The sequence below is a fragment of the Vanellus vanellus genome (assembly GCF_965231255.1).
Source record: "Vanellus vanellus genome assembly, chromosome: 10".
Classification (NCBI taxonomy): Eukaryota; Metazoa; Chordata; class Aves; order Charadriiformes; family Charadriidae; genus Vanellus; species Vanellus vanellus.
Genome location: NC_138915.1, coordinates 22,019,683 through 22,031,488, shown reverse-complemented (window position 1 = coordinate 22,031,488; position 11,806 = coordinate 22,019,683). Strand labels below are relative to the sequence as shown.

Here is an 11,806-nt window from a genome sequence, read left to right as displayed (position 1 = left end):
AAATATCAGCTGTCAGAGTATTAGAAAACTTAGCTTTAAAATGAACAAGTGGGACCTATTACATTACACAATGCCATGAATTCCAAAACAGACACAGCGTGTGTGTGTATTATGTATATACTTTATAAAAGAGCAATGTCTTCTGAAGAGCGGAGAATAGCCAGAACACTAAAAAAAAAAAAAAAATGCTGTAACAAGAGTGAATATTTGTGCGTTTGCTTTATGAAGCTTACATTCTAATGTTTACAAAGGCCAGCACTTGTATAAGACTCTCCACTAACAAACAAATCTGGAATACATCAATTGTACAGGTAAGTCAGCCAAAAATAAGCAATAGCTACGCTCTTCTCAGTTTTAGGAAAGCATGCAGTAGGTTTCCCCCTTCTGCCACCCCTTGTTCAGGTTTCTAAATCACAGTACCAATAAAAGCACAGTATAATGAAACTGGGGCACAGGTAACAGGTTGAGTTTTATCACAGACTGTTTATCAATATTTTGCAAATGTAAAAGCAGCCTTCTTTTAGCATCAAGAAGGCAGAGAAGATAGAAGCACGAATAAAAAAAAATAATTAAGCGATTAAGACATTGAAAATTCAAGAAATAGCACTGTGCATATACAAATAAAATTAACATTCAATACTGTAGAGCTCATTTAAAAATGGCACCAATGGACAATATTTTACAATATGCACATTTATTTCAGGTGGGGAACTAATGCTCCACAGGTGAAAATGATAATACAAATAATAGTGCCACTGTTGGCCCATTACGGTAATTCTTACAATTTAATGGAAACACTTTTAAAAATAATCTGGTATGTACACATCTTCTGGAAACTCAACGGCTTCTTCGGAACAGAAAAAACTATGGTTCTCCCCCTCCCCTTTTTAGCCAGACAGTATTGCCAGAGATTGTGCCCTCTTTTAAAGCACATAATCTTACTTTAAATTCAGTGCTATTTTCTTTCAAAAAGATCAGAAGTTGTACTTTTAGGTAACAAAAGCATTTATGTTACAAACATTCAAAAATGGAAGCTTATGATTCTGGCAGACAACGTCGCGTATTAAATACAAACCAGCCAGCAATTACTGAACATAAAAAACTTATTCAATCATAAAAAAATACTATAATTCATCACCACAGACTTTTTACATAGTTATAAATAATAAATAGCATAACACAGTAGATTACAAACGGATTTATTTTGCCCCGTTAAAGTCTTTAAAAAGTGAAATATCTATTGTCTTACCTCAGACTGACCAAGGTACTGTATCAAGACGACTCATAGCTCAACTATATCTCCTTAGCCAAACACTTTGCGGAGCACGTATTCAATCCAAACTTTTAAGTCTTTCCTTAGGAATCAAACATTCGCTCAGCTGTTTACCCTGCTCACGACCAACAAAGGTATCGACGCTGTACGCAGCGGCTGCGGAGGGTATTACTTCAGCTGCCGTCTCACAGCAGAGCTGGGACTGCCCCACAGCACCTTGCGACGGAGCACACACCTCGGAAAGGAACACTATGGAAAGCAGCACACGGATGACAGATTCTGGTAAGCACTCTATAAAACAAGCTGTACACAAAGGACTTTTCCCACCCACCCCTCTGGTTTACATTCCGTAAATTTTGTAACAATGTCCCCTAAGGCACAAAAATACCTATGACCTCAATGCCACAGGAGACATCGACGGTGCCATACGTGGTTCTCCTACACAGTAGTTTAAATAGCTTAGTTATCTGCACTGTATATCTTAGATCGAGGCATGGATTAGTTTTCCTTAGCCAAATCTTGCTGAATATTGACCTTATTTCATACAATCTGTAGGATAAAGGATCTGGGGAGAGAACTATGCGGCTATTTTAATCATGTTCATAGAGTATTATTATTTCTTCACTGATGGCAAAAGTGCCAGTAATTAGTTTTGGGGTTTTTTTTTAATGTAATAGAGCAAATTTCTAGACCCACTGTGGTCTTCTGTAATAAAAACAACTAGCAGCACTAAGACTTTTTTCTTCTCCCTTCCGTAAGAGAATTTGAGGCTAGTGACTGAAAAAGTCCCAAGGAGAATAGTTTTACTCAATGGTAGAAGTGCCAGAGAATAAATTAGTATTTTCAAATCTTTACGAACCAAATTATTTCCCTCAACAGTGACCACGATAATGATAGAAGTATTTTCCTAAAAATTGCAACACTAATAGGTAGATACCTATTCTCGGAATCAAAAAGTGTACACAAGTTCCTGAAAGCAAAAAGTTAGTATAATCTGAGCAGACATCTTGTTTAAAAAATAAATTCGCAAAACCAGACATGAATGTGGTCTACAATGTCCATTAAATGGATAAATCAAAATCACTGGAAAGTCGCCAAGAATTACAGTTACAATAATTTTTCCTTTGAATAATCCACGTGTTAATGGTTCAAGGATCAGAGTTCATTTCTCTGTACAAGCGTACAGTAAGGGAACAGCACAGCCAGACACAGACTCAGAACTTAAGTCACTTCGGTGAGAGATCATCCATCAAAATGAATGAAGAGCACGAATTTGAGCACGTTACTGGAGACTCCGTGGTTATGCTGCCTTTAGTCAGTGAGTCAGAGGAAGAGCCGACACTGCTGCTACTCCCATCAAGAATATCTGAAGACAGGCTGGGGAAAAAGAAAAAGGTTATTTAGTAACACGGGCACGATGATGCTGTGCACAAAGCTAACGTACTTTCGCCTTTGTAGAAAAGATGTAGGAGACCTATACTACCACTCAGTCTTTACTGCAAGACTGGCAGCCCTGAAGACTCCTTGTTTTCTGTAGCATGTTATATATATATTCATGCTCCTTATGGGAATGAGGAGCAGAATTTTTTTTTTTTTTTTAACATGCAGAATAAATTATGACTCTTGATTTTAATCAGTTATAGAAAGGAGGTGGAAACTAACGAGAATAAAACCTTAAAAGGTTATAGGAAAGGAACAATAAGAATCTAATCAGCAATGCAGCAAAGATGTCATTAATTAGCTAGCATGTTCTTTAATGTTGCACTACACAAAGCAAGATTTTTCCCTTGTAAGCAAGGAATTCCTCTGCTTGGATTTCAAAGTCTTGATACGGGATTCCAGAGGGCACGTAAATTGATGCTTTTGCAATTTAGCTGGAAGCAACACGAAAAAAAGTATTTCTAGGCGCTTTCAAGTCTGTAGGTAAACTGAAATTATAGTAATACAGAGTTGATATTTTAGAATACTTAGTATCTGACTCTTGACACAAAAAAGAACTCGGCTTTTTCATTATCATAATACCAAAAGGAGATAGACACTAAAGATCATGAATGTATCAACATGAACTATGTAACTGCAGTAACTATTCACACACACATTTTCCAAGTCTTCTGGTAAGTACCACAGACACTGTGTGACCACTACCTACAACATACTAAAATAATGAAGCATCTTTGAGGCGAAGTAACTTTGCTTATGAACCAACAGGGATTTGTAACAATTATATTCAGGATAAAAGTTTTGATAGAGTCTGCTCAGGAATAACTGATCAAAGGAGCAGGAGCATTGTCACACTACACTACCACAGGAATAGTTCCCCGTAATATGCATACACAAGCTACACACAAAATATTTTTGTCTTAAAAAACACAAAACAAACCAAGAAAGCTTCTGATAAATGCACATTCCCTGTTTCGGCATTTCAGGGCACATGAAATATTTTACCATGAACTGAGATCTGTCAGATGTGTAACATCTGGAGAAAGCATGTTGGTTGTTCCTTGAAAAAGTCTCTTTGGCTGACTTTCAGTTTCCATTTCACCTAAGGAAAATAGTGCAAATAATCAAACTCACTTGAGTTTCTGGAACGTCCATTTAATATTTGTCTATTGCAAAAGTGAGGTTTGTCCCCCAGTAGAGCACAGTCGTGTCTGTAACACGGTGAGTCCTCTAATTCAGCCAACCAAGCACTTGGGTAAGACATTAATTTGATGCTAGCTGCTGTTTAACTATCCAGTCCACCCTTAATTTAACTAATGCTTCAGCAGTATCTGAGGGGCTACAACAATCTCAAAGACACAAAACCAGGCACTTGCTACTTCGACTACAATCAGAAAAAATAATCTAAGCAAACTAATTACTGTGACTTAATTTTAAGTAAGCAGTTGAGATAAGGCAACTGACGTAAGCCAAAATACAGACATTAAATTTCTTAGTGATTATAAAAATAGGAGCGCCAGCTTGGTTCAGTTTCACCCTTCTGCGTACAACAAATTCTGATGCATATGTACACTTTTACAAAAAAGCCCAAGAGAAAAAGATTTGCATATGTATGCATTTCCACTTAGTCATCGTGGATCAGGCTATCTTTGTACCTGTAATCATCTACTGACATTAAAAGATTAAACATGACGGGGAGAATTCATATAATCTGTTTAGTATAATCTGCCCTGAGAATGAGCTAGCTCATTAATAGCTTCTGTACAATAGACACATTAGAAATACCATGAACTTGCCAATAACAAGCTTAAAGGAAAAAAAACAACAAACCTCTCAGCTACAGTATATTTTAATTTTTAGTTTGGCAACAGAAACATATGAAATGGAAATAAATTTTCTGGTTTTTTACCTACATTTCACAGCAGTTGTGGTGTCAGTTTGAAGAGCTGGCAGAGGTTAAGCATTATACCAAACAAGTATACATTAATAATGTTATGCAAGAGAATTATACTACCACTCATTTTATAAAAGACTGGTAACATCCCCCCCCAAATTTCCTATTTCCTTTAGCCCACGGGGATACATTCCCTTCTTTAAAGGGAAGGAATAACAACTTCTATCAAGCAGAATAGGCAAAAACCATTTATAAAATACTTGGTCTTACACAAAAATGAAGAAAACCCAAACCACCAACTTAGGTAACTCTTTTGCCACTTGAAATTTCACAAAGACAATCTGCACCGCTACAGCACATTGCACAGTCTACCAGTATGAACTGCCTACAGCAGTGAAATGTTCTTCAATACATTGCTTTCTTCCCTCCACATATCATGGTGTCAATCTGTTACCACGTCATGTCCATAGAATACGAACCATGAAGCTACTGCTAAAATTCAGAAACAGGATTGCATATTTTGGAAAAGAAATTAGGATTAGATGTTTAAAATTAACATTTTGAGAATTCCTTGACATTGCAAGTAAAAAAAGGCAAATTCCTATCTCCGCTTCGTAAAAGATGCTCCACAAGAGCACATGGATAGGGTGAGGACAGTCTGCCCTTTACCTGCACTGTTTTTAATACAATCTGTGTAAAGTCTATTGTAAAATGTTTAAAGTAAAACAACACAGTATGAGTATCTACTTCTTTTTGACTACTGAGCTTGATCAACTTCTGTTCAATTTTAATGCCCCTAAAATTCATAGAAAGTAACAGCCATGATAGAATTGGCAGCTATGAGAAAACTCGGCTCTCTCCCCTGTCAATTCAATAACAGTTCGATAACATTCTTTATCTGATAGGAAAAGCCATCCTAAAAAAAAACCCGATAAACAGTAACTTTTCTCAAAGGCTAAATATAATTCTTGTAAAATAAAAGGACATGCTTTTGGTTCAGTTAAGAATGCTTAAGTTAAAAAAAAAAATGCAGAAAGGATAAGCATAGCTGGAGGCACACTTATAAATATCTCAATCTCACAGCTCTGCTATGGAGACTTGTTCTGGGATGTAATCTGAATATCCTTAACACAGAAAACTTCCAGGAAAGAATGCAGTTTTCCCCCTTCAGGAGGAAAAAGCACCAATCTATTCCATTTCTCTAAACACTCACCTTCTGAACTTTTGGAGTAAAAACAAACATTCAGTACTAAGTTTAGAAGATACTGCATGATAAGCAACATTCCTAAGATGATCTGAAGGGTGTGCACCGTACAGTGGTACTCTTAGGAATGTCAGGGCTTACGAATATTCATAATATTTAACTTGATGTGGAAGAAAGTTTGCCTCTTTCAAGCAGTAGCTGCTTTTAAAGTTTTTCATTCTTGTGTTTTAGTCTAGCTACTTTACCCTGTATTTTTAAGTTACAACTGCCAAATTCTAGTTCACCATGGATAGAAGTGCATTACATTTATAGAACAACAAAAAAAAAAATACGGAAGAGAAATGTATGCAGCTGTGAAACTACATCCATATTAAAATACCTGATAATGTAAATACACATACCTTTTCTTTTAATGGGGCCAAGAACACTGGGCCTGATACAGTTGATTGGACTTTGACTCCTCCTGCTAGAGAGGGAACACTGATAGTCAGGTCTGTAACAGTTCCAAGTCTGAACACCACCATAGCTAGCATCAAATCAATGCAACCACATCATACGAAGCATACTTTAAAACTATTCCTGCACACCTGGAATGCTTAGGGAATCTAAATACATAGATAACAAAGTGCTGCCTATTACAGCAGGTTAACTGCCACACAACATTGTAGTAAATTTTCTAGGGTCTTCTCCTTCCCTTAGTGCATCACACCCTCACTTCATTTCTAAATGGTGTGTAATATTTACATAAACTTGATATGCTGACAAAGTTAATATAGTTCACTTAAGTACCCAGGAATTTCCCCACAAGTTACCAAGTCCAGTTCACACAGGCTCCTATAAGAGCACCCACTTAAAGCTACCATTGGTAAAGGTTGAACTTTCAGAGCATTTTTATGTAGCAATATTTCAGCTATCGTAAAACTAAAGTCGCTTTTAATGCCTTAACATCAGTTTTAACTCATCTTTGTGCCAGCCTTGGCATTTAAGCCAATTTATACCTGTTACTTGCAGATGTTACTTACTTGGAGAATCGCCTTGTTGGACTGGGAATAGGACTTGGAGGTAATCCATTACTGCTCACAAACATTTGCAATGATGGTGAAAAACATTGCTGCAGAAAAATTCACATTAGGATGCTTCAGAATTTCCTTTTAAATACACAAGTGTTTCCCCCCACCCTCCAAAGAAAATGTCCCCAATTAAAGAAAAGCTAGTAACAGAATAATGCAGAGATGATCAAACACAATCTTAGAGGCATTAAAACTTAACTTGCAAAAACATACTGGCTAATGCAATGCCACTCAGATTAACCAAAAGTTCAAACCCACAAGAAATCTAAGAACGAAATAGACACTGTTTTATAAATAAGATGGTTGTTTCTGTTCTTCCTGTTACATTTAGAAGTAGCAGTACTGTGCTCAAGAACTACATCTTTCAAGGGGCTTGTTAAACAAACAAGTTGAGTTTACTCAAAATACATCTGACCTGAAAATTTAACACAATAGTCCAGAGCAGAACAGAGTATTTAGCTCTGTGGTTCTGCAGTGAATCTGAGCTTAGCCCTTGAATACCCATAGTTAAGCACAAAAACGTTTCTGTCAAGTTATCTACTACTGCTTTACAGTCGTGCCTCCAAAGGCACAGGACCAGCTGCCAGTGTAAGCGTTATACAAGGAACACATTTAGCCAGCTGCTCCATGCATCAATTCTGGTAGAGGGATGCAGTAAGAACAGCAGCAGTACAAAAGCAGAAGCACCAAAGAGGGTGAAAGCAAGGTCAAGCAGCCCATCTTTAAACACAGTTGCCACTTTCTCTGTGGTACGTTTCAGCTTTCCAGCCCTCACTGGAAAAAGCAGTTTATCTAAGATCCACCTCTTCCCTTTTTCCAGCACGTGCCATCAGTCTTCAGTGCAAATTCAGCATGCCCAAGTCCTCCTTCACAGTGAGTTTATGCCTTCCTTTCCATAACTGATGGACATATTTTCGTTCTCCTCACCTCACAGATTTGCAGCTTCTGGTCTTTGCCTACACCCTTACTCTACACATATGATACATTCCGATTTTGGTGCTTCTTCCCCAGCATCCCCCCACTTATGCAGCTGAAGATCGTGTCCAAATCTGATTAATGACTTCTTCCAGCTTCCCTAGAACATGAACCCTAACCTGTCCCAAACACCACACAAAGAGCAGCAACTGAAAACATTCAGTGTGACAGAACAGGCACACTGCTTAAAGTCTGCAGGCTAATATGGGAGGCATCCCATTCCTAGAAACCAATAAAACATGGATTTGGGTTGGAGGGTTTTTGTTGCTGTTTGGTTGTGGTTTTTTAAAATTTTATCAAACAATTTGTGAAGTTACACGTCTTCACAGTTCACCTTGGTCTAAAATTCTAAAATGTTCTTTCAGTTTGGTATTTCACTTATCCTACCTTTCCTATTCCTCTTGTAGGTGAAGGTGCAGGCGAAACTGGAATGAAGTCTATTCTCTTTGGGGAGGAAGATTTCTCAGACTTGTCCAAGTCATTGTCACTCTGTAAATACAAGGTTTCCAACTTAACACTAGCACAGGACATTGCCTTACAATCCAAGACTCAACCTTCTAATGGAAAGTCACTGGGCTAAATGCACAAAATAGCTAAAGCAGATGAACTTAATTTCTTCTTAAATTATTTTCACAGTTAATTCCTCTCTTTCCCTTAAATTCGTCAGTTGAGTGTAAAAGTAGAATTAAATAGGAAACATCTATAAAGAGATTACCAGGCTCAAGCTTTCCTCCCATGACTGGCTTATCTGCATTGCTGTTTGCACTTCCCTAGAATACAAAAGATCCCATCAGTAGCTACCAAGAGGATAAATCTGGCTATTTTATCATCTTGTTTCAGTAACACTCACCTTTCATGTGCTGTTTCTCTGTTCATTAAATCCACTCCTTCCTCCTGCAGGTGATAAATATCTTAAGTTACAGGTACTCGGGATAACACTCATGATTCAATAATTTGCTGTTCAAATTTAAATATGAACAGTAGGAGCACTCCAGAAAGAAGAGACTGCTACCAGGCCAGCTCACCGTTTCTCTTGAACGAAACAACACCTCAAAAATGCAAGCTAGTTTAAACATGACAACAATAACCCTTGCAAGGACACTTCCTTGTTGAAATTAAGTCTTAAAAGAGACTGTTTCCTCTATTATTTGAAAATCTCAATAGGAGAGAAACTCCCATTATGCAACTACTTCAACATCATATAATACTTTTCATTCGATTACTAAATATACAGATAAAACTACACTTACCCTTCTGATCTGATGAAGTCGGCTACTAGGAATACGAATAGGAGATGATGACAACAACTGAAAAAAAAAAAAAAAAAAAGCAACAGCCACAGTGATTAAATCACACATCAACAGCTTGCATACATCCTACTTACCACCACCTGCATTCTTAGTGAATTAAAAATGAGCTGTACAACTACATGTGGATGACTCAAATAATGTTGCAAAAAGAAAACACTGACCTTCATGAGAAAAGACTTGTTTTACCACTTACAAATTCATGCTATCACTCAGCAAGTGGCACAGACCTCAGACTTGCAAGCAGATACTGCTTAGCATCTCAAATACACAAATAGCTATATATGCCATTTAGACAAGTGAGGTATTATAAATGAAACTACAAACATTATACAATTCCCTATGACAAACTCCTGTACTAACTTACTCAACCAGTTGGCTATTATAAAGGAGAAATCTCAATGTTTCGGCTCAGTTTTGAACAACACTCAGTAAAACTTTACTTCTGCTATTTTTCAGTTGCACACAGTTTTATGCATCTAATTCCTCTGGAACTTTGGCTACCACCACATACAAATGGGCCAACAGTTCCCACTCAGGATGCCCACATATCTCCAGTAACACCTACTGATTTGAGTTCAAAAATTTTGGATTCTTACTTTTAAGAAACCTCATAAGATTTGAAACTAAAATGCCATCTTGCTTTTTCTGAATAGAACAGAAGACACAGAAGGAACATATTTCAAGACTTCAAGTTCCTTGGGCTTTGCGAAAAGCAATACTTAATACCCTCAGATGAGAAAGAAAAATTTTAGTGGAAAAGAGCATATAGATCCTCAAGTTGACATGGAAATAATGAAAGAAAAGAAATGTAACATCTCTGAAAAGTTAAACAACTGCAGTACTGTACACTACCAGACTTATATAATAGCAGCAGAATATCACCCAGCAAATGAATTACTCTTCTTTAAATGTTTTTCTGATGTCTAGTGTTCAGCCTTTGCAAAAAAAGAGCAGCTCTGTCAAAAAAAAAGTCAACAAGGACTTATGACTCTCTCTTCCATTTTTACAACAAATTAAAACACCCTTTCAAGACTTTTAATTGTGATAGCAGTTTTCTCTTCCAGCCTGCAGTCAGGTCCAAATTAACTTTGAGACTGTACTTAATACTGGGAATCACACATAGCTTCAACTACTGTTCTCTTCTTGGGACATACAGTTAATACACCACTACTGTTTCATTGCAGGTTGCAGTTATAGGTGAAAAAAATGCATATTCTGCAGCCTGGAAGCTTAGTGCAAACATAAATCAAGTCTAACCTCATTTCTCCAACCCAATTACTTCTCGTTAGGTATAAACAAAACATGCTTAAGATTCCTTACCATACTGTGACGGCTCATAACTGTTGTGCTGTTCCTGCGAGTTCGCAACACGTAAGGCTGAAAAACCTGTGAGTTGTCACTGGTGGGGGGGGTGGAAGGGGAGGAAAGTTTCGTGAGCAACTTTCTAAGGCATGCTTTAATTAAAACTAGACAGTGCTATCATGCACGCTCCCATCTCCACCGCACTGAAAACATCCATTTTGTCTCAACAGAACCACTTCTTTCAGTGAAGGAGCCCGGCGAGCGCTTTCCTCCTGCCGGCCCGTGCCGACCCAACCCCCGCTGCTGCACGAAATAACCCCGAAACAAGCGACGCCTTTGAGCAGCCTCCACCACGCACCGGCCGCGGGGCGAGCAGGGGGCCTGCAGCGAGGGCGGCCGGCAGCGGGGCTGGGCCTGCTCCCTGACCGCCGAGGCCCGGCTGGCGGCGGCCGGCGCTGCCGAGCCCACCCCCGGTCGTTCCCACCTCACCCCCACCGCCGTGCAGGGCGCTACCGGGGCGGGCCCAGCCGCCGCCGGGGCTGCGGGTGCCGCCGCGGGCCGGCCGGGCCGCGCTCACCTGAGCCCGTGGATGAGGGGGGCGCTGTTCGATCGCCTCAGGCCGCCCCCGTCGCTCGGGGCCGCGGCGCTCCCCGCCGGCAGCTCCAGGTCCAGCTCCATTTTCTCCTGAGCCATCGCGGCGGCGGTGCCTCCGGCTCCTCCCGCTCCGCCGCGACGCCCATTCACTGCCGACGCCCGCCGCGGCTCCTCATGCCGCCGTTCCCCCCGGACAGGCGCGGCGCCGCCGCCGCCACTACAGGCCCCGCGGGCGGCGCCGCAGGCAGAGTCCGGGGGCGCGCCCGGCCCGGCGAGGGGGGCGGCCCCAGCAGCGCCCCATGCCGGGGCCGGCCCCTTCCCCCAGCTGCTCTCGCCGGCGGACGAGCTTCCCGCTCGCAACTCCGCTGCTGCTGCCGCCGCCGGGGAGCGAGCGCCTCGGCCCGGACACCCCCCGCGCCCGCCGCCGCCGCACAGCGCGCATGCGCGGGAAGTAGGACGGAGGCAAAGCTACCCGCCTTTCACAGGGCATGCGTGCCGCCACCGCATTCCGCCACTGCGCATGCGCGAGAGACCGGCATCAGTAGGGCCTTCCCCTGCGGCGTCCCAGCTCCGGCGGCGAGGGGCTGCGGAAGTGGCGCGAGTGCTGACTGGCTGACGGGGCGGGGCGTGTGTTTGAAACGGGACAATGGGCGTCGAGACGCAGACACGCGTCAGGCGGGGGGCGGGGCCTGCATGGGGGCGTGGCGTCGCGTGGCCTGGCGGCGGCCCCGAATTCAAGTGCGA

The 11,806-nt window shown here is 41.0% G+C and overlaps 1 protein-coding gene across 1 annotated transcript; it reads right to left on the bottom strand.

Moving 5' to 3' along the window:
• Nucleotides 1–463: 463 nt before the first annotated feature.
• PABIR2 (PABIR family member 2) lies at nt 464–11,176 on the bottom strand. Its single transcript, XM_082488139.1, has 10 exons — nt 11,046–11,176; nt 10,487–10,565; nt 9,107–9,163; nt 8,707–8,750; nt 8,572–8,626; nt 8,244–8,345; nt 6,834–6,922; nt 6,213–6,277; nt 3,719–3,815; nt 464–2,650 (listed from the first exon to the last, which is right to left on the bottom strand). Exons 1-10 carry the CDS (start codon nt 11,159–11,161, stop codon nt 2,500–2,502), a joined length of 855 nt encoding a protein of 284 aa, XP_082344265.1. The 5' UTR covers nt 11,162–11,176; the 3' UTR covers nt 464–2,499.
• Between the last annotated feature and the right edge of the window lie 630 nt (nt 11,177–11,806).

Excerpts from the sequence above, each read along its gene's own strand:
- PABIR2 (XM_082488139.1), bottom strand. The coding sequence starts at position 11,161 with ATGGCTCAGGAGAAAATGGAGCTGGACCTGGAGCTGCCGGCGGGGAGC. Across the intron at positions 10,566-11,045 it reads CCCCTCATCCACGGGCTCAG|TGACAACTCACAGGTTTTTC; the intron begins GTGAGCGCGGCC and ends CCCCCCCACCAG. Across the intron at positions 9,164-10,486 it reads TTATGAGCCGTCACAGTATG|TTGTTGTCATCATCTCCTAT; the intron begins GTAAGGAATCTT and ends TTTTTTTTTCAG.